The sequence below is a fragment of the Tachypleus tridentatus genome, chromosome 7, assembly GCF_004210375.1.
Source record: "Tachypleus tridentatus isolate NWPU-2018 chromosome 7, ASM421037v1, whole genome shotgun sequence".
Taxonomy (NCBI): domain Eukaryota; kingdom Metazoa; phylum Arthropoda; class Merostomata; order Xiphosura; family Limulidae; genus Tachypleus; species Tachypleus tridentatus.
Window position 1 is genome coordinate 151,493,706 of NC_134831.1, and position 23,989 is coordinate 151,517,694.

General features: G+C 30.4%; 1 protein-coding gene across 1 annotated transcript in view; it reads right to left on the reverse strand.

The window, feature by feature from the left end:
- LOC143256914 (putative ATP-dependent RNA helicase TDRD12) overlaps window positions 1-23,989 on the reverse strand; it is a 60,216-nt gene that overhangs the window by 34,732 nt on the left and 1,495 nt on the right. Inside the window, exons 2-10 of the mRNA XM_076514763.1 lie at window positions 20,611-20,691; window positions 19,151-19,244; window positions 17,381-17,503; window positions 12,855-13,043; window positions 7,965-8,099; window positions 5,233-5,388; window positions 4,563-4,800; window positions 2,593-2,736; window positions 1,619-1,821 (exon numbers count right to left, since the gene is read on the reverse strand). Of these exons, the coding sequence (XP_076370878.1) occupies window positions 1,619-1,821; window positions 2,593-2,736; window positions 4,563-4,800; window positions 5,233-5,388; window positions 7,965-8,099; window positions 12,855-13,043; window positions 17,381-17,503; window positions 19,151-19,204 (1,242 nt within the window). The 5' untranslated portion in view covers window positions 19,205-19,244; window positions 20,611-20,691. The remainder of the gene's footprint in view (window positions 1-1,618; window positions 1,822-2,592; window positions 2,737-4,562; window positions 4,801-5,232; window positions 5,389-7,964; window positions 8,100-12,854; window positions 13,044-17,380; window positions 17,504-19,150; window positions 19,245-20,610; window positions 20,692-23,989) is intronic.

Here is a 23,989-nt window from a genome sequence, read left to right on the forward strand (position 1 = left end):
TACTCATATACACTCTTAATCACAAATTAAGGACAAAATATCAATCTTTTTATATTCATTAGAAAAAGAATGACCGAAAGCATGTTCAGAACAAAATATAAGTTAGCAAACATCTGTTGAAAATTATAAATTTTACTATAATCATCACTTGTGATTACCTAACTTCTTGTTTCAAATTATTGATCTAGAAAACAACTATCAATTTTTTCATTTTAAAAATTTGTTTGAAAATAATACTAAACTTTTAGATTTTAATTTTTTATTATATTATAAAACTATTTCTAATTCTATAAATAAAACAAATCAATACAATGAAATTTTCTATTCTCAAAAGAAAGATCATTCAAAACCGTTTTCTCTGAGACTTTATTAATTATTATAACTGAGGATGTTTTTACTTGACAAGAACAATGTTTAAGATTCTCTACTGTCCCTAGAACAAAAGTTTATGTGACTGGTTCATGTTCATTTTGCTAGCCATGATTATACATCACTATAAAAAAGCATATATAATTCTCACTGCAACATGTTTCTGTGAAGTATGGTAGAGTAAATCTTAAACCATAACAAAGATTTAATGATAAAAAATATGAAAAAAGTTGTTTTGTGAAAGCTACAGAAATGTGTTCATTATTATAAAAAAAAATTAACTGATTAATTAATGAAACAAAGTTTCTACATATTGAGAATGTGGATCATTAAATCTCTATTACTAACTGAACTTTACTCTCAGACATTATATAAGTGAAAAGAAATAAAACTACATATCTTGTCAAAGTTTCCAGATATCCCCTACTGTAAATAAATGTCAAATTTCAGAACCATATGTAAGCAAACCAAAAGCACAAAAAAGCCCATTTCAGCTGCTTCAGTGAACTGGGTAGTTATACAGTTGAATCAACTTACTGTGTCCATCTTTATTCATGAAAACATCAATTAATTTTGTACAGTTAGAAATTGTAGATTTTATAATTGTTGAGTTTTAACAACTTCTAATGATTGTTTTTCAGCTTTTAGCAGTACCAGAATACATACTCTTTCATAATCATTGCCTTCAGTCAATGAATAAATATCCTGCTCTAGACAGGACTGTGGTATGATTCTCAAGCTCACTGCTGTCTTAAACACTTTGCTTTCTGTGAGAGTTTTTACATTTCCACAGAGAACAATGAAGGCCCTTTCTTCAAAACGTTACATCCTTAGACTTCACAATGTTTAAAAATCTTGCTATACAAGCATCCTTCCAAAAGTTTGTGTTGACACTGTACTGACATATGGTTGAAAATTCTTTAACAACCATACCTACAAATGCTAAATATGTGACAATGTGCTACACTTGTATCTGGAACAACACATTACTGCAAGAGCACATATAAATATTCAAAAAAGTACAATTAGCCCTCCAGATGATTAACTATTACTATCTCTCTAATGATATAATCCTTCTTCAGTTTTTTTTGTTATTGTTGTTGTTAGACTACAAAATAAGTAGGCACCATAAAACTTTACTACAACTACCTAATGTTTTAACTGAAAGAAAATAAACTGAAATCAGTTCAAAACATTAAGATGCAAAAATACAAATTTTATTTACACCAGATGCAAAACAAGCACTAACCTTTGATAATTCTGCAATACGAGGAAAATAGTCTGATAAGGTAAGATAACGACTACCAAACTGAAACCGTGAAATTTCAGGAAGATCATAATGAATGAGACATTGTGCATTTCTTACTTGAAGAGCAGATAAAATATTGTCTGATACAACCAACACAGGATGTGATCCATAGGCATGTGATGTGTGCCACTCTTGAGCAACTTCTAATACATTTATAGCAAAATAAGTTTAGTTAATTTATGTAATGCATACTGGAGTATAAAGGGCATCTTAATCCTATAAATAACCAACCTAATAACACCAAATTTAAATGCTGTTACTTTCTAAATTAAATGGACACTCAGTATTTCACTTTAAAAAAAATAAAGATTTAAATTAAAACATAAACCATAACTAAAGTATAGAGTTTAACTTATTTTAATATAGAAAATTATAATGTTTATTTCTATTATTAAAATACTTGTTAAAATATATAATTGTGATAGTAATTTTATGTTTGAAAACAATTTTAATTTTTTTCATTCTCTTTCTTCTTTTTTAAGCAATAATTGAACAATACAAAACATTCTTGTTAAGTTACCAAATAAATAAACACATGTAACACAAGAATACTACACAACTAGTTTCAAAATCAAAAAGTGGTACTGGATATTAGACTCTTCTAACCAGTTAGTTTATACCGAAACTAGTTTTGTAGAATTCTCATACTGCCTCATCCCAATAATATGCCATAATCTTTGCAATTATTGACATTTTTTGCTTTTCCATCTTTAATTGTTTTTATTGTATATCATCTGACCACTAACCATTCACTCCTATGGACATGTATTACAGTTTGAAAAACAATAAATTACTGTAAAGAAAAGGTGATATGGCCATTATGTAATAGATTTTGTTAACTCTTTTAACCTGTATTATATAAATGCTAACTACCATAATAAAAATAAAAAATACTCAAAACTATAGCCACTTACCATTCAAATCATAATGAAGCATATTATCATGAGCTAATATGGAGTAAATGGAAAAGTTTTTCAGGATTCTGTGAACTTCAAGAGCTAATGCAGGACTAGACATACAAACTACTATCTTCAAACCGTTGTTGTTGCTCACAAGATCTGTTAATTAGTCAGATATCTTTTCAAAATTAATAGATTTTTATTTATACATATTCAAAAACTAATACAAAAGATAAAAGGAAGTTATTATTTAGATTATAAGTGCCATATAATAAAATCTAATCGATGAAATTATCAACATCAACATACTTGTCCAGCCAATTAAAAGAAATAAAGTAAACGATAAAATTGAATCAGTGAATTCAAAAGGAGCCCAAGTCCAAGAAATATGTTTTTGTAGGAAATCAACTTAATTGCATATCTTAAAGGGAGGCTATGCCAAATGATTCATACTTTACCCAGATATAGCACCAGTTCATAGCTTACAAATGCTCTATGAAGCACTTCACTCTTTTAATTTCAGAGGGTTGGCAAACTAAAGTCTCTGGACTTGAGCCCTTCTTGAATTAAACATTAGTAAAATCTGAAGAGAATGGACATAGCACATATTTCTCATCTGAGAATATCTGTATTTCTTATTCTGTCATATTTTTAACACTTCTTAAGATCAGTTTATATCCAAACTATTGTTCTGATACATGATAACTGCCAGTAAAATGAGTTTTTCATTCTGAAATGGGACAGGTTATCAATGAGGTACATCATTCTAATGGTATTTAATCTTCAAAGTCAGACTCATCTTCACCCCGAGTATCAAAAACTGTTAACTTATTGAGGAACTGCTGAGCCTCTGGTGAAAGATATTTTGCCAATTTTTGAACATCCATTACTTTTCCTGCCTTTACACCAAATTGCCCACTGTAGAGTGGCTCCTCTGGGTATGTAACAACCCTGACCAAAGGCTTTAGAAAGCGGAATCTGGTTGTGACCTAAGCAGACATATTTTCGGAAACCTCTGTCATTTCTGAAATCTGCACTGAATCTGAACACCTTGTATTTGCTAACTGTGTACTTCTCTCCATCCTTTCTGACTGATTTTTTATAAAACTGACCAAGGTGGGATTTGAAATCAAGCATATCATTCTTTGCCTTCAGCATGTAATCTTTTTTGCTTGTTTCTGGCCCATTCTTGTTCATTACACTTTTTTAAGAGCTAATCTCTTTATAACCTGAATCAAACTCATGCTGCCATCCTGGATGACTAGTGCTGCCACCTACAGCATTAAGCTAAATCCATGCAAGAGAGGCCCAAGTCCTGGAGTTGGGCCCCTCTTGCACTCAATGCATTTTAAATGCCGTGAATAGTCAATACATTATTGTGAACTTGGGATTTTTATGCACACAATCAGATAGCTTGTCTCTTAAAGATCATTAAACATATAATATCTCAATTTTGAAAAATTGTGGACTTGGACCCCTTTTGAATTCACAGATTCAATTTTTATTAATTACCTCGAATTTTCACAAATCAGTTAAAACATCTTATTTATAATCTGGTAAATGTCTATATATTCACCTCCACAGGCTTGAAATGCTGTTATGTGATTTATCTTTTTTTTTTCTATAAATACATTTTTAAATTTATACCAGTTTATGCTCAGGGTATAGCATTCATGAAATAGCAAACACACACAGTCTGCCATCACAAAACTACAACCATTATAAGAAATGCTTCACCCTTCAGTGATAACTGTTATATAAATACACATATGAAAAAAATTAGTGTTACATACAAATAGAATGACTGTTCAAAATTTGTTCTAAAGACAAATGCATTTAATAGTCACAAAATGTAGAGTAAAAGAAAGGTAACATTCAACAAAGCTAACACTGATACAATAAGTACACACCTTGTCACCCTATATCCACAGTAATAGAGTTAATGAAATAACATACAGAAAACGTTATTCAGAAAATTCTCTTACTCAAAAGCGTTGCTGTTCTTTGGGAACTATCACATATTTCAACAAAATTGGGAATAAGTGCATAAATTGCTGCTTCAAACAGAGAGCTGAAAAACACAAGGGGATCCTTCATACAGTTGTACATAAAAGATTTAGTGCCTTCTGTCCATTTTTCAGTACAAAGAATAATCTGGTTAGGTGCAGCTATATCTCCTCGCTGTCTCACACTTGAAGCATACTCCATCAAGACATCACGTACCTAAACAGTGGTAAAGAAACTGCATCATGTTTGCTAACTACGTTTTTGTTTGGTTTTTATTTTATTTTTTTCTACACATATTGAAGGAAATGTGAAATGAGGGAAAATGTAACCCATGCAAATCCATATTAACTAATACATGAATATCAAATGTACCTACCTTAAAAAAAAAAAAATAATTGCATTACATTTTAAAATTTGTTCTTGTTATGAGAAGTAATACATTATCTGAAGGGTGATATGTACATATAATTTTTAAACAATATTATTTAAAAAAGTCTGTCACACAAATTAACATTATTTTTTTTAATTTAGCATAAATTTATAAGAAACTAAATACTTGAAAGTACATCAAAAATGTGCCATTATGTCCTCTCACATAAAATCATTCTATCAGGCAAGAATTAGACTTGGTGAATTTATGTTACTCACCTGTTTTGTAAAATCTTCAACAAGTGTTTCTCCATCATCAAGGACAAGGTGGCAGCACCTCCTTAAGTTTGTGACTTTACCTTCATGATTATGCAACATCCGAAGAAAACTACTGGGAGTTGCAATTAGGAAATCACATCCATTTATCAATTGCAGCTGTAACAAAACAAAAAATACATATACATAATTTAGAATGAGAAAACAGAGTTATTAAACTATCATGTATTAAAATATCATGTATCATTAATTAAAATGCATTTGCAAAATGTGATACAATTATAATTAACAATAAACATAATATTAAATGTTTATAACAAAGCAAACTTAAACAATAAACCACTTTATTATTCAAAATTTTATTTAAATCTTGTTTTCAAAACTATGTACATAAACATTATACACTAATTTTCCACTATTATTATGTAATTGACATTAATCATTACAACTGAAATTAGCTGCATCAGCCAAGTCAGTCAAATGCCAACTAAATAAAACTATCAGAAATAAATCATTGATATATAACTACTACTAGTACGATACAACTGTATCAAAGCAATATTATAAGGATCAAACACCTATGTGGTTACACAACTGATATTAACAGAAATAAGTAATTTTGTTACAGTGGTTATTTTCTGCATTATACAATAATCATTTGGAAGACTTTTTAAATACAAAGCTGAAGAAGTCCAATGGACATTAGTTTTTGGTTTTTGGTTGTGAGCTTCAAGACCACAGGTAGTTTTTCTACAGGAGGTCCACACTTGCCATCCAACTCTTTTGTCTCTCCTGTTATTACTGACAAGATCCTGAAAGACTTCTCCCTGTGGCTATTCACTGACTTTCTCAAAAAATACAAGCCAAACCCCTTCATTGACTCTACCAAGACCATGCTCCTATGCATGGGTGGAAGCTTCATTCAGTCCCTTGTATTGACAGATTTTGATAATGCATGTTCACAATAGAGTTCTATTCCACCAGTGACTTTCAAGCCTCCCTATTCTACTCATCTTTCTTCTGTCCTTCTTATGAGTGTTAGTCTCCCCATCACTCCTGAAGAAATACTACCAACTTTAGAGAGAGCCACAAATTATGACATCCACTGACACTAATTCAGAACTGGAAAACCAGCTAATTTTATGAAAATAAGCAATGGCTGAAGACATACTAACTAATAGATGTTTTTGTTACTTTTCCCATTTTAGGGCAAAATGACCAAATTGGCACCCAACTGCTTCCATAGACCATCTCAACAAGCTCTACTCAAATTCCCAGCACAGATCAGTAAAATACCAACATCCAGCAACAAACCACCATCCTCCAACAAATCATTATCAGATCATAAAAACAAGTTCACAAGAAAACACGCTGATTGAGAAGAAAACGAAACAATCCAGACTCAAACACTGCACATTACCAAATGGGATGAATCTATATCACTACCCTCAGTCATTTAGCAAGAAAACACAGACATGGATTACCAGGAAAGACAAGAGAATCCAAACAAATTTCTAACTCAAAGAAGATGCAACAAAAACCTTCTTGACCAAGCAATCTTGGTCACCCCATATCTACCTACTTGGGAATTTCTTCAATCTCCAGTTAGCCTTCTCTTACCAATCTTTCACATTCAATGATAAACCTAACCCAGAATACAACCAACCTTTCCTAACCTATCTTCAACATTTCAAAGTTCCAGTTTTTCCTAAAATGTTGGAATAACTGTCATTACACCCAATTATGTTTATTAATCCTTGTTTTACTTCCTTTTTCAGTTTTGATAGATATGGTCTAAACACTTATTTTGGCACTCTGGCCATGAAAGTACATTTTCTCAGGGTACTCCCCATCTCCTATCAGAGCAAAAGTTTGTTCCAGTTAACTCTTATCAACCCAGTTTCTTACAACTATTCATCCTGTCAGTAGGCCTCAAGTGGGTCCTCAAAATTTTAACTTTAAACATTGAACTTCTTTTTTCTCCATCATTTCTCAATTTCATTACAACAAATCAAAAATTATTTTCTACATCTATTTGGTACTGGTTTCTTTAATTGCAGCCAGCCTTAGTCACCCATCAACACTCTTCACCAATATCTTCAAGCAGAAAAGCATCTACTTCAAAAAGCAGCTCCAGTTTTCTCTGGTTTTCTCTGCAAACTGGAGTTTTTTTGTTGTTGTTGTTTTGTTTTAAATACCAAATTGAGTCCCTAAGTGTAAACAACAAAATGAAATTCTGTCAAATGCACATTCTCTCATTATTAGCATTATCTTTTCCATGTGTGGGGGAAAGAAACACAGTTTCTGATTATTCCAGGTTATTTTTCAGGCTTCAAATCACTGGGGCATGAAAGATTTTAAACAAATACTTGCCACAGATTGGATGGGACCAAATGGATGTTAAGGTACTCAGCTGTTCCTATCTAATGAAAAATTATTGGTACTAAACTACCTCTATGTACTGGACCTTATCAGTGCTAAACTACTGTCATCTGAAGGACATTTTAGTACTACACTAATATCAAACATAAGCATTACCAATACACAAACAATTATACTTAAGGAAAGTTACCAGAATTAATAAATCATAAAATCATAAATCCATAAAAATGTTGACTTTATATGGATTAAAACATGAATTAGCCAACCACACAAAAACTGTGCAATGACTTACATTTTTAACATAAAGAGATTTTGACTACTTTAGCATAACCTAGGCATACAGAATTTACTACCTCCTGAGATTTTTCTGGTGCACCTCCATATAACATCAAACACCTAGGCCTTTTAGTTCCTTCAACAATTTGCTGGAATTGGCTATGTACTTTTTGGACTTTTCTCCAAGATGAACATAGGATCAGAACTAGAGGCTAGTTAAAAAATTCAACATTACCTAACTAGTACTTATATGTCAAAGCATGTAACAGTGTTCACTATCATAAGAATTTTGAAACTTTTATAGTGTACCTCATTTATTGTAAATATTAACACTTTCCCTGAACTATTGCTACAAATATCAGAGTAACTTTTGTTCTTGAAAATGTATTAACATTTATAACTGGTGCTCAAACTGATAATACTAAATACATGTTCATAAAGTTAAAATAAAACATACAGTTCAACCGACAGAAACATGTATGAGCATACACACTATATGAAGATAAAAAGACAATAAAGGGTTCTATAAATTGTATTTATATAGATATATCTTACTCAGCAGCAGTAATAAACAGGTCTATAAATTAAAAATATTATTTAAACCTAAAAATAAACAAACATTTTTATATGATTGTCTAAAGCAAACCAAACACCACAAGTGTGAAACAGAAATGCTCATAAAACCTACTGGTAAATTAACATTTTTATGTAATACTGAGAAGCAAACCACAGATATCTGTAAATCAAACTTTCACACTTTTGTGTTACTATCTTTTTCCATTATACCTTGAATACTAAGCACTGAAATTTATACAATACTTATAAAATCAGTTAATAAAAGTATTGAAATAAAATTTATTATTGTCTTAACCTTCATTTGCACATCCTTGTATTATCAGCAATAATTAATCTTTGTTTTTCTTTTTAAGGTTTAACCTTTTGCAGTTTTGTTTGGACACACACCACATCATGAGTGCATTAAAAATACTTTGATTAACAACAGTCAAAGAAGCAGTGGAAACAATACTTGAAGAAAAGCTAAGATCAGACAGTGATGTTCAAAATAAAACATATGCTGATACAAGAAATGAACCCTGAAACTGAAGATGATCTTCACAATAATTCAAAGGATTCTGGTGATGAAATGGTAGGAATTGAGCCTGAGAACAAAAATGTAGTAACGAAAAGGAAGTTACCTACCATGATGAAAGTAATCATACTTTCCTAAATACCTGCAAGTTTACATTTGATAAGTAAAACCCAGAAAAATGTCATACCAAAACATATAACACATTGAAGGCAACAATGAGACTAGAAGAAGATGAAAATATGCAAAACATATAGGACACGCTAAATATATTTCCGACTACTGAGATAAAACAAATATTTGTAAGATTTACAACTCAGAAAGCACATAGTGCTTAGAAATGTGAGCATAATGAAAAAATGGAAAGACATAGAACTTGAGGTATTTATAGAGTTGCTTATATATATATATATGAGCATTAATGTTGCAATCAGCAAATGACAGTATTAGAGAGTTGTGAAAAATGGTGGACTCTAATTAGACAATATTCAGAGCTATAATGGGACTGGAGTTTTTTAGAAAATATATTAAGGTTATTTGATGATTTTTAAACCAGGGTTTATTACAGGAAGGCCAATAAATTGACACCATTTAGAGATATGCTTACTCATTTTCAGGGCACACAACAGAGGCCATACAAGCCTGGAGCAAACCTGATAGATGAGCAATTAGTGTCATTACACATTCAGTGTCCTTTCAGTCAATACCTGAAAACAAAACCCTAAAAGCATTGAATTAAATGGTGGCTTTGCTCCAATTAAAATAGTTTTATTTCACAGTCAGACTGTAACCAAAAATAATCTTAGTGCCAAAGTTAAATAAAAATGAATCACAAAGGGCAATAATATAAGGATACAATATAATTTTAGTCTGTACCAGTCATTAAACCAATTTCTAAGTTGGTATTAAGTTTCTGTAGACGTTTCATACACAACAGAACATTAAGTTATTAACTGTAACTTTAAAAATGAGTTTCACATAAGATCTAAAAAGACCTCCCCCATTTTGTGGAAACTGAGTTTTACTTACCCTTGTGAGGATAAGAGGTAAGTGCATATTATTAATACAAAAGCATATTTAACACCATGATAATTATTAATTTTTTTTTCAAACAAGACCCAGATCTTGAGCTCTTTCAAATAGTCAATCACTCTTCTTCAGGAGAATAGAGTTATGTTTAATGAGTTCAATGAAATATATAGATATGGATGTCAATGTCACATAAACTTGATGTTTTATATGAATTGGTCTAAAGATCTAGCCTATCACAACCTAGAGTTGTTTGTGTCAAAGAGGTGTGTAAAGTATATGGGAGACTTGAGTGGGATAACAGTTTTAAAAATTAACTAATTTCTATAAAGATAAAATAAATAAAATAATGGCAAAGAGACAGTGGGAAATAGATAAAATAATAATGTGGTGCAATATATACGAAATTATACCAATATAGAGAAACTTGAGCAAGAATAATACTGATAATGTAAAATAAGTTTATTTATGAATTTAGTTTTGAAAAGTTTTTCAGAGACATATGAAGGTCAACAATCTTTGGATCACAACTGATGCCATTTGGCAATACAGTAATTAAAAGTAAGCTTCATTAAGTTCCATGTTTCTGTTAGATGTTAAATTTGTCTCTTCTACCCATCAGTTTAAGGTTTTCAAGAGAGTGTCCAGGAATGTTAATGTGTTTTACGATTGGAAGTTTTGTTGTTTGATTTGATTGTTGATTTGTGGTTAGTAAAATGTTCCCATGTAGTTTTAGTACAACTTACTAAGTGGAAGTTGCATTTTTGACATTGGATTAGGCAAATAACATTTTTTTGTACAGCAAGCTGTGGGTTCAGTAATTATTAACTGCTTTCTGTTTTCTTTATTGAAGCTTTTGTCTGTTTCCTGCATGAACTTACAGGTTACAGGATGACTTTAACTAACTGATATCAACTTAAAGTTTACTTTTGCGTAAACTAAGTGTGAAAGCAAAGCTTTAATTATTCTAAAAGAAACAATAGGAACTTCTATAAAAATGAATTTTAGTCAATCATCAAGTTGAAGGAGGTAAAAGTGTTTCTTTAGTATCCAGTAGGTTGTTTTAATTTGAGGTGATAGGTAATAACCAGTGGAACACAGGAAGAATTTCTTTCAGGTAATTGTTTCAAGGCAGATTTACACGGTATACTGTTTGCTTTGTCAAATTGTTGGATGATAATGTTTTGTTTATAATCTCTTTCAGTCATAGTCTGTTTCAAAGAAATAATGTAATGGACATAATTCTTACTGTCAGAACATACCTTCTTTAATTTAAGTGCTTGATTGAATGTGACATTCCATTTGGTGGTGGGGGAGGGTGACATCACTGATTATGTAAATATCGTGGTTTATCCACTGGTTTTTGGTACAAACCAGTATGTAAAACACCACGTTTTAATGTTAGGTTTGCATCTAAGAAACTTATTCAGATATTGGAATAATCTAGAATAATTTTAATAGAACTGTGGAAGGTATTAGCATTTCTATAAAAGGACAGTAATACATCTTTGTCTCCTACCCAAATTAAAAAAAATGTCATCAATGTAGCATCTCTATAACTTCATTTCTCTGTCCAACTTTCCAACAGTTTCATCTCTAAGTCTCCAATAAAACTGTCGGTAAAGTTTGGTGTCTATAGTTGTGCACTTTGTCTGAATATAAAATTCATTATTAAATTCAAAAAATATTAAGCGTAAGTACTGTTTCAGCTAAGTCTGTAATAATCTGAGTGTTGGGTTTATCTGGTTTTAACAGAGAAGATTCTAGGACATTTAAACTTTCATCATGGGTAATGTATGTGTAGAGAGAAGAAACATCCAAAATATAGAAAACAGTGTTTGGAGGAAGTTTTCCACTACCATTAATGTCAGAGAGCATGTTTAGAAAATGTGGTGTGTCTTTAACGTACAATGTCAAATGGGGGGGATACTTGATGTAGTGGTCAACACAAGCAGATAAGTAGGCATACCACAATTAGAAATAATAGGACAACCAGGATTGTGGGGTTTGCATATTTTTAGAAAGATACAAAAGTGGCCTGAACTGGGTATTTGGGTGAAAGTAACTAACATTTCATGACTAATGTGTTAGCTTTTCTGTATACTACATATTTTTGATAATTTTAGCAAATTGCAGTGTGGCATCCAAATCTATCTCATCATAGTGGTCTGTGTCATTAAGTTTCTGGTGATCTTTGTTAATGTAGTCAGATTTATCTTGAATTATAATGGTGTTACCCTTATCAGCTGGTTTAGTAATTTCCTTTTCATGTTTCATAAAAATTAAAGCAGTACATTTACTGTAGGAGAGGCTGTTTCAAACTTTTAAGTTAATGGCTTGAATTACTTCATTTTCAGTTGTAGTAATAAAACTATTTAGATGTGATTCTCTATTGCCTGAAATTGACCAGAAGGATTTTTCTTTAAACTTTAGATTTCTCTATATTGGTATCATTTCTTATACATTGCACCATATTATCATGATTACTATTATTATTATTTCATCTATTTTTCAATAATCAATAATTCTTATTACTATTATCCCATTTAAGTCTCTTATATACCTTACACACCTTTTTAGCACAAACTAAACTTGACACAAACAATTCTTGGTTATGATACATTAGTTCTCTAGACCAGCTCATATGAAACATCCAGTTTATGTAACATTGACATCCATGCCTATACATTTCATTCAACTCAACCCTTTTTCTCCTGAAGAAGAATAGTTAACTATTCAAAAACATTCAAGTTTTGGGTATCATTTTAAAACATCACAACTTTTGCAGGTGTTTCTTTGTGCTAACGTCTTAACCAGAAATGATGCTCGTTAATTACACAGCTTAACTTACTCCACTTCCATCAGGAATTTCCAAGTAGGTGTTCAGCTGCAAAACAGATGACAGAAGGGGAAGAAGGTAGGAGAGAGTTTTTCCACTGTGTGGAGGTCCTACAGCAATGACACTACGACCCCTCAAAACAGCAGGCCATACAACTGACTGTATGCAGGAAGGTCCACAAAATTTAATAGCTTTTAATTTCTAGACAAATGAAAAATACACAAATATTAAAGTAATTGTTAGTGATATCTGTCAAAATGTTTTTGATAAAAAAACATTTTTTTCCTTTTCCAATATATGGTTTACCCTCTTTGACAGTAATATGCCATACTCTTCTGTTATAAGCATTATAACTTCACAACTACTCGTATTTTGTAGAATTTGTAATAAATTACAGTATTTTGTTATCAATGTTGAGATAATGGTGAAAAGATTAATACTTAACGGAGTTAACTTATAGAAACAATAAATATGACTATTATACTTTATGATCAATGTATTAAATTAATATAAAAAAGCAAAAACTAAGTTTTTTGCTCAAAGTTCCTGATAAGTATTTTTAGTTTTTAATAAGATCATTTAAACAACATGTTTATTTTTATGTTGATGAATACCTTATTGCTGACAGTTAGATCAGACTCCACTACTAAACTTAATATGTCTCGCCTGTTGTTACTTAATAGTTTAAGATTTTAACGACTATACAATGAGAGCTAGAATAACAACACAAGGAGATAAGTTTATCTTTCTTATCCCCAGTAGTAGAACCTTATTTTCATTAGTTTGGAGAGCAACCACATTTCTACAACTGTTTGGAGGCAGTGAAAGGTAATGTGTATGTATTTTAGCACCAACATCTTGCTCTCCTAAATTACATATTTTATTGGTGTCTTCAACATGCAAGACTGGCATAGTTCATTTGCTGTGTTGTCAATTAGTGCCTTTCTACCATGTTGTGGGCTGGAATGCTAACATCAAGAAACAAGTTTTCATCTTACTGACCCCCAAACGGTAGTACCTTGGTTCTTTATTTTTTATTTTAATTAATTCTTTACTTGAGAGAGCAGTCACCTTCCCTCAACTGTCTGCAGGAAATGAAGGGTGACATAAATGTGGAGCATTGTGGGCTTGAGCACCCACATCTCGCTCTCCTAATTTCCATTTCTAATTCTATATCTATTCTCTATTTCTTATGCAAGAATGGAGGTTAAGACTGATAGAGGTGTACCCCCACTACTATATGTGGGTCCTACTTCTTCAGTTACCTCCAAAACCTAGGACACATCTTATAATCCCACATTGTAGCTTGTATCCTGGGATCATTTCAGTTGATGTAGCATTTTTGTTTCAGCTTGTTTTTGAGTTAAAATAAATTATATAATTAGTCAGAGGTTTGGGATTTGCTATTTTTAACAGTCCTTCCTTGTGATTTTACTTATTTAACTTCATTAAAATGAATTGTTTTTATTACTTTCACTAATATATATATATATCAATTTTCATGTGAAACTGTTAAAGTGTGAATCAAACTGAGCAAGTGATTTGTAATCACTATCAATTTTAATTCAAAATCAATATTTGCATTCTTTATTTTTATACTGTTTATTTATAAGCTTCTTATCATTATTGTATTAAATTATGTTTACTATCATTTGCAAGAACAGCAAGATAGTTTTTTTAATTCTAAAGTAAATCATGCAACCACAATGTTAATGTGAGAAAACTACATCAATAATTCTAAGAACCCATGAGTGAAAGAAAAGCAGAATATGTAATAATATGTCAGCCACACTACATCTGCTGTATCCAGTGCTGATGATGTAAATAGTCTCCAGAAAAAGAAATACCTAAACAAATGGAAAAGCACTGTGAATACATTGTATAGCAATAACTCAATGAATCCAACTGTTCAGTACTGTTTCTGAACTGCGGTAAATTCAGATTAACCAATCAATCACAAACTGTAAATTTTCTTACGATATTTGTCTGTGTGCTTATTAGTCATAAAAGAAATTGATAATGAGATACTCAATCTAACATAATGGTTTAAAATAAATGTGTTCAAAATATTATAAAAACAGGCACACAACTGCAACAGCAAACCTACATATTGGTCAAAAGTTATTTTTTTATGCTGTAAATCTATTTCAGATAGGTTCTTACTTCACTTCTCACACAAACTACCTCAATCTTCTTCTGTTTCAAGAATGGTAATGTAGAGAGTAAATTCTTTGATTAACTTAATTAAAGCCAAAACTTTTCTGGGAATCGAGGTAACAACTTCAGCACTATAAATGTCTGTAAACCCATTTGAAGTGGAGTAAACAGCTCCCCTGCTGTAGTCTTGTCTTATCTGACCACCAAGTCAGGGTTCTAAGGAGAACTTCCATTAATCTAGAAGTGCCAACCAAAGGGAATTCATATGAGCTGACTCATGGAAATAAGAGCTTCTAAGAAAGCCCACATTCCAAAAGAAATAGAACATCCCAAGTTGTAAAAATTACGAGGTGAGGAATGTGCAACTTGCTTGTTCCAGACCTGATGATGAAGAGGAAAACATTGAACTTGACTGTGGTTGGTAAAAGAAAAACCCTGAAATGAGCAGGGTATTCAGAGGAAGTGAAAATGGATTTCCCTACTGTCATCAGGAATTCCACCTGTACTTCTTCCTTAATGAGCAGAGGAGTGTGGTCTCTGAACTGTGAATGGGGAAAAAGCAAACAGAAGCCTGTCATCCATTGAGGAAAAAAAAGTGCAAAGATTCACAGAGCAAATATATTGGGCAAAAGAACCCCCATCAAAACACTTAAAAAGCCAAGGTTAGTCTGAACTGGAAAACTTGACTTAGAGAAATACATAATATAATGGATTTACTAATGTATATCTATTTTAATATCAATGGTTATTTTTAGTTAAATATACATTTAGAAATGCATGTGACTTGTATCATTAAATGTGTATTACAAAACTCTAGCCTGTTCTCTATATTTGTAGAAGATTCTTGAGTGTAAGAGTCAACAATGTGCAATGTGTGTATGTAAAGCACAAGTATTGTTGCTTTAGCTGAACTTATTCTAGAAAATCTTCTCTCAAACTTATAAAAGGTAATCAATGCAATATGGGGAGACAGTTATATAATGTTGGTTTGCTACAGTTACTATACTATAAATATTATAAAATTAGGAAACTATAACTGTGACAAATGCTAATTAATCAGAAAACTACTGATATTTGACCAGAAAGGTTTACATATTTCACACATTAAAAATCACTTAACTTCAGATGTTAGTATTTCTATGATGGCATTAGATATCTTCATCAGCAAAGTCAGCTTCCAAATAGTAAGAGACTAGCTATTATGTGCAGTATAACAATATCAACTCAGAATTAATTCACTCATTGTGAACTGTCAATAAAATATTGAGTTTCAGACCAGATATAAGACTTGGTATTATTTCTAAGTTTGTAAAACTTTTGTATATCAAATCATAATTTGCAATAACTGTTATTATAAATTGTATTATCATTTATACATTAGAGTATATTTGTTTTCAGAAAGAAAAATGTGTGTATCAATCTTGTTGGCAAATATCACAAATAATACATAATAGCATTCAATTAACTTCTTAAGGTGAATTAAAGTTTTAGGCTATTTGAAATCTTAATACGTAAGATAATAAATCAAAAACTAATCCAAAATAAATTATAAAATAACTGTCTTCTCATTAATATTATTCTTGCTTAGAGACACTGTCATGTTGACTAGAGTAAGAAATTGCTGTATCTCCTCTGCAAATGAAGTCAAACCTGATTCCTGAGAAGTCGTACCAGTAGTGTTTTCGACTGTAACAGGAAGTTCCATAGTCAATATTTTTTGGTCTCATAACTTGGTAACAAGAAATAAATGTAAAGAAAAATTGTTGGTACTAGTGACTGCAAATGTTAAAATAAAACAGTTGAAAACAAAACAGAAAAAAAGCAAACATGCAAAAAAATACACATCTAAATAATGCTGTGTGTAAATTACAAAGTGAGGGATAAGCAAGAATAGCAGAAGGAGCTAGCTACAGCAATACAGGTAGCCCATTATGTGTACATTTTTAGTAATAGTGCAAAACTGACAGTATGTGTAGAGTATATGCACTGATGATGAAAAACTTTTAGGAATGCTTAGAGGACAAAAGAAGATCAAGATAGCTTTCTGTGAATAGTGGTTAGAATTTACTGAAACAAAAAGTCCCAGACTCAACAAATACTAGAAAAAGATTTACTCTTGAAATGTTTACTCACTATTCAATGAATGAAATAATGGAAAAGTATCTAATGAAAATTGTATCTCTTTACTTGATTTTATTAAAGAATGTATAGTTTCAAAATAATACATGAATAAATAAAGATAACTTGTAATATTACATTAACTATGAAACATACTTTCCAATAGACAACTAATACACAAAGGAACCTTGTGTTACAAAAATATTTATAAATAAAATTTTAATAAATTATATAACATGTATTAAACCAATCTTTTCTCATACCTTTATCACAAAATCATCAAATGGAGCATTATCTACTGAAAGAATTGGTCTTGGAACATGGTGACCATGACAAATAGCTCTTACACAAGGTTGTTTTCTTTTCATTGTAATACTGGGAGAATTCTGTAAAAAAATTATACTATAAAACCACAAATGAATAGCTCTGTTTAACTCAAAATAAGTACTTCTCCCTTTATTTAATTCCACATTTACACAGTTAAATATATTTAATAAAAAAGATCAGTCAAATCAATATACATTTGTTTTTATCAACTTTGTTAGATAAATATATACCACACTACAAAATCATAAATATTAGATTTTGCTTGTTTTTTTGTTATACAATCACTTGTCATATGAAAATCAAACATATGCTGACCAAAATTTAACTGGAACTATTTCAAACATTAAAATGTTATGATTTTATTTTTTAAATATTATTTTGGAAACACAGATTTAGGCACACACATACACACACAGGTTTAATTTATAAACAAATTACTTATATATTCAAAAACACAAATTTATTCTCTAACTTTGATCCACAGTGTAAACTATCAAACATACAACTTATATGCTTTTAAATTACCACTATGTAAACAATTGTGAAAGAATTACATGCTTTATATAAATTAAATCATTTTTTGATAGATTATTTAGGCAAAGAATTCATGATGAGTATAGTGGAATAGACAGCAACTTTCTTTTGTTAAAACACAGTTGCTCTCCATTTCAGTGTATGCAAAAGTCTTCATATCTTAGGCCAATAGCTTCCACACTTCTTCCAACTGAGCAGGGGCATAGATCCTGGGAAGGGGGGGGGGGATACATCCCTACGTTCGTTTTAGGTGGGGGGTATGGTGCATACAATCATACCCCTACAGTTTGGTCTGTTGAATTGCTTTATTGGATCACAGGCCTACAAATTGTGTTTGTTATTGTGATTCTCGTGTTCTTACCAATCAAATTACATAATTATGACTAGATGTAGGCTTTTTCAGTAGCCAAAATGTACATCTTTAATATAGGCGTGCTTCTAAGCTTTTCGATCTAAGTGATAGTTCGTAAGTATCGGTCAGTAGGCCTAAGTATAGATGCAAGTATCATGGCAACAAGATTACTCTGTCACTGCATGTTTACAGCTTTCAGGTTCAGGTAATCAGAGATTAACAATTTGCAAATTGAACAATCCACATAAGTGGTTGCAAGAATCATCCCCCCCCATCGAGTGTAAAAAAATCTACGCCCTTGCAACAATACAATATAAGTATTTAAAGCACTTTTAAGTTACACTGTAATACAATATACTTCATCAGTTATATTTTAAAACACACACTTTTTTCAACATCTCGTAGACAGGTTGAAATCTCCCTATGAAGCAACAATTGGGAACCACCCACTTAAACTATGTTATCCATAAGTGAAAAAAAACAAAAAACGACCTAAACCTTATATTTGGTTTTATGTTAATTATACAAGCTTAAATTTTTTAAATTAAAAATACAGCTTGGTTTAGAATAGAGTGAATGATGTAAATTTATTAATCAGTTGCTTGTAATAGGCCAAGATTTTGTTATTTAACAACAAGCCATGACTACCACAGAAATAATTAAATTACATACATTTTTCAAGATAAAAACTGTTAAAAAAAAAAGTGTCATCATGACTAATATTCTGCTAAAATATCCATAAGACAATTATAAATCAAAAACACATGCAAAATATTCTGCTTGAAAGTTTTAAATATAAGATTCTTTTAAATCTACTCACAAGTTTTTTGCAGAGGTAATCATCTTTTTCAAAATTTGTATAACATGGGGCCATTTCTGGTGGAAGAATATCAAATTCTTCATTTTTCTCTATTCTGAAGAAATAAAATTTGAATATTTGATTTTTTTTAAGAAAAGAGTTTGACTGTAACCCAACAACATTCCAGGTAAAAAAAAAGTTATACAAAATTAGAAATTTGAATAAAACCCAAAGATTTCAGGTAAAGTACATTGACTAACAGATAATTTAATCATTAGTGTCCTGAACAATGATCTTTTTTTTCTTTTTTTAATATATGCATATATATATATTACACAAAACATTTTCAAACATGTATGCATGCTTCAGAATAAATGAACTAACATCTATAAAGTTAAAACAGTAGCAAGTGTTCATCTGTAGGAAGCTTTCTAAAGTAGCAGGACACAAATTGGAGTAGGGAAGTATGTACAATGCTACCATATATGTGAGGGAGGAATGGATGTAGATAGTACTATGCTTTGCAAAAAAAATGTTACTGAAGAATAGATGCATCATCTCTCAAAACTCCATCTCAGGCAGCTATGTTTACGTTAATATGTTGTACCTGAATTTCTTCATTTCTATATAGATACTAAGAATACAGGTACCATCATTCTATTTGGTTTTCACACTTGTTCCCACTATTCAAGTTTTGAAAGCTTTGATAAATTTGATTACTCTTACTGGATAAGTCAAATCAGGTGGTCATTTTCAATCAGACTAGAGACATTTGGTTGATATCATGCATTGTTCAAAACTCTACATACCTAACTTTATACGAGTAGTCTAGACAGGTCACTCATTTTAATTACCTCAAAATACAACACTGCCTTTACATTTTATAAGCTTTGAATACAAAAATACCAAAACAATATATGGAGTGTGAGCTTTTCCCCTTGATTTCTTATTAAAGCAAGAACACAAGTTCCTACGTCTTAGTAATACATGTTTGTGTTATATACATACATATATATATATATAGCTAATTACTCATCAAATAAATTTAAATTACATAAATATACAAGTCAAAAATTTTTAAACAAGGTCAAAAGTAACTTAAGAAAAAGTATATGCACTTTTGACAAAACTATCAGTCCCATTTCTAATTTTGCACTACTGACCAAAGTGGAATACAGTCAATAAGCAGCACTCTACTATCCACAATACATACTAACAGACTGTCATTGTTGTAATGCATACAGAGCATGAAGTGCACAGAACACCGAATGGATTTGAATACAATTAAACAACTCTGAAATCCAGAATTCTACCATAGGGCCAACTTGCACACCTTATATAAAGAATCTTTCACTTACCATTGTAATTATAAACACATCACAAAATATTTTCAAACCAAAAATACAACAAAGAAATTTTGATCTTCAAACTAATCAAATTCTCTCAAAAGTATACTGCTAGATACAAATAACAGCACTTACTGTGCATACTCTATACTGTCTTTTGTCTGAAAATATTTCTCAGAGGGTGAAGAGTAAAGTGGTACTACATTTTCACTTTTGCTAAATTGGGGAGAAAGGAATTTGATAATTAAAAAAAATATATCAAGCTATAAATCATATTTCACAGAATTAAACCAATGAAGTAATCCAAATCAGATGTCATATAATTTCATTTCTTTTCATATAATTACAAGTTGGTGCAAACATATCTTGTATAAATGAATGCTGTTTATTTGATATGCAACAAATAAGAAGCTTTCAAAAAATATAGTATTTGCAAGAAACCCTAAAGTAAAGTAAACTTGATATTTCCAACACAATTGTTGTTTTAATTATAAATAAAGCTTCCTTTCAGTGGAAATGAACAAACTAACTAAACATCAGTCAAAAATTTAAGACCAATTTCATTTATTCCTAAAGATATTTATATTTGCATAGGAAATGTGTATAAAATGTTCATTCAAACAGAAATAACAGGAGTTTAAAAAGCTTAAAACAATAAATTTGAAGAATAAGTGCAAGTTTATTTTTATATATATATATAACTAAAATTAAATAATTACATATGAAGCCAAATGAGTAAACAAAAGGACTGCATTAAAAACAGCAAATCCCAACCTCTCATTAACTATATTATAACCATAAATGTTTAAGCCACAAACAAAATACACTAAAATTAAACAAAATATGCTGCATCTATACACTCATAGAAAATGTTTCATGAAACACATCAAAAGATAGAGGAGAAATTACAGGCTCAAAAAAAATGTGCATCATTTTCCAAAACACTCCAAAAATGCAAAAATCATAGGAACTAAACCTGTACAAGTAAATCAGCAAATAAGAATCTTCTGATCAGTAGTTACTATATTATGAATATGCCTCTCCTGCAGTTATGTTTTTGTTCATATTATACTTCATTGTGAAGATTTCAAATTATTGAAACATTTTGTCAATGTATTTCCATTCTACAACAATACTTCACAAATTTATAAAATATTTGAAAATATGTAAATGAATGAACTTTAATGGTCTGTTCCAAAACAATGATTGTAACTCTAAATATGTTATTTGCAAAACCAACTACAAAAAATACCTGTTAATATTTTGAAGAATAACATATATTGAAGTTTAAAAGTCAAACTTATAATTAATTCTTTATCCTTTATGAGCTGCTAAAGGAAAATTAAAATTTCTAAATAAATTGAGTATCTCCAAAGTATGATGCTCTACTGATAAATCCTAAATTGAATTTATATACTTATCAGATATAACAAAAGTCTTCACAACATTGAAAAACAAAACAAAACTGGGTCAATAGTTCAAAATTAGATTAACGAGCCAAATATTTTATCATCAAATCAAATGCAATAAACAGCTAGAACAAAAACATCTTCAGATGAAACTATCTTACTACTTCAACTTTTGGATACAATTATTTCTTGGAAAATAACATTTTATCTGTTCTTAATGCGGAATATCGTGTAGTAAGAAGTTACACATCAAAAGGCTGCTTTGGTGTAAGCAGTGTTTGAAGCGAGAGAACCTGGATGGTTGGCAAAATTTTTGAAGTTGAGTATTACATTTCCTGCTTTTCACGTGTATTCTTTATTTATCATTGGAAAAGTAACTACAATATAAAAAACTGGAAATGTATTATGATATAAAATAATGAATAATAATAAAAACTCAAAATATTGTATACTTGAGTCAAAATAATAAAATTATAAAATCAAGTATAAAGAGATGTATACTGTTACTAGTTACAGGATGAAACCACTGATGGTAACTTTGTGGTTACACCACCTACACCCACAGTGAGTGGGTTTAGTTGCTCCATCCATGTACTACTTTGTTTCACTCCTGGCTCCCATTTGCATGACATTTTAAGAAATATATAGTTTGTCTCTCCTCGTCTATTGAAACTTTCCCTTTTGAGAAGCTTAGTTTACTAAAAGGTGACAAGATGGTTTCAGATCTTCCTGAACAGAAGTGGGGTGGGATGCCATCCCACTTCAAATACTGAATGCAACTATAGGTAACATCTTGTAACACCTTAAGTATCAAATTCTTGAACAAAATGTTTCCTTATTCACCAAAATATATCCCCAAACATGTATAACATATCTTCTCAGCCTCTGTTAATAAACAGTAAAACTAACAACTTTAGATCAGTTAGTAGCCATGTCAGAGGCATTTTTAGTAGTATTTTGACCTATAACAAAATAGGAAATTTACTTGTTAATGGAAGTTTGTTTATTTAAATGAAAAGAAACTCATTTTTGATGTTAGCTTTAAAACATTAGAAACTAAAATGAAATTCAGTGTTACTTATATTTAATAATTTAATGTTTTTTCTCCTTGTTTGTTGTAAAACAAAGCTTCACAAAAAGCGATCTGTGCTGTGCCATTGTAGGCATTTACCTCAAATTTTACAGTTAAAAGTCCTTAAGTTACCGAGTCACTGAGAATAATTTGATGATTGGACTTTTTTTTTTGTAACTGACTATTTAACAATGTAATTAGAATTTTAAATATCACAAGACATCCATCTATACTGATAATAACAGCTACAGAAACTTTAGGTATTATGAACAAAATTACACATATCTGAGATTCTCAAAGACAGGACAGTTAGAAATTATTAAACAAGGTGTGACCCAAATATTAAGAAAAAAATTAATTATTTTAGGTTGGAACAGCTTTAGTTCTTTTAATATCTATTGATACAGCAAGTCATCAGTAATTTAATAATCAAACAAACATAATTTACCAATTCATTAGACATTTAATAGATGATATATATTCATCTATTTTTCATCAGTATAATAGCTGTAGATGTAACTGCTTGGGTTCTTTGCTGGGAAGAGTTGAAGCACATTAAGTGTACATTATTCCTGGAAATTAGGATCAATTAATAAATGTAACACAAAACAAATTCACAGACAGACATACTCATGCATTTGCAATTTGTAATTTATTAATCTGTGTTACAGAATTATTTTACAAATTGTTCTAGAAGTACATACAAGATTATTTCCAAGACACCATCATTGTCCTTAATGGTTTTTGCAAAAATTAATATTTTCATAATTACCCAGCAAATGAACAATAGTAGTTACAACATACTACATTTCTTAACACAGTAAACAATTTGTATCAAAAAATAATATTAATAAGAAAGTTGAAAATCAAAAAAACCTGAGTTGAACTCAACTTATACTTATTTATCTTGTGCATCATGGTTCCAGTATTTTGGTGTAATATACACAGCTTTTTCTTTACAACAATATTATACTGACATATAAACAACACAACCAATCTATTTACAAGATATTCTTATATTTTCATTTAATAA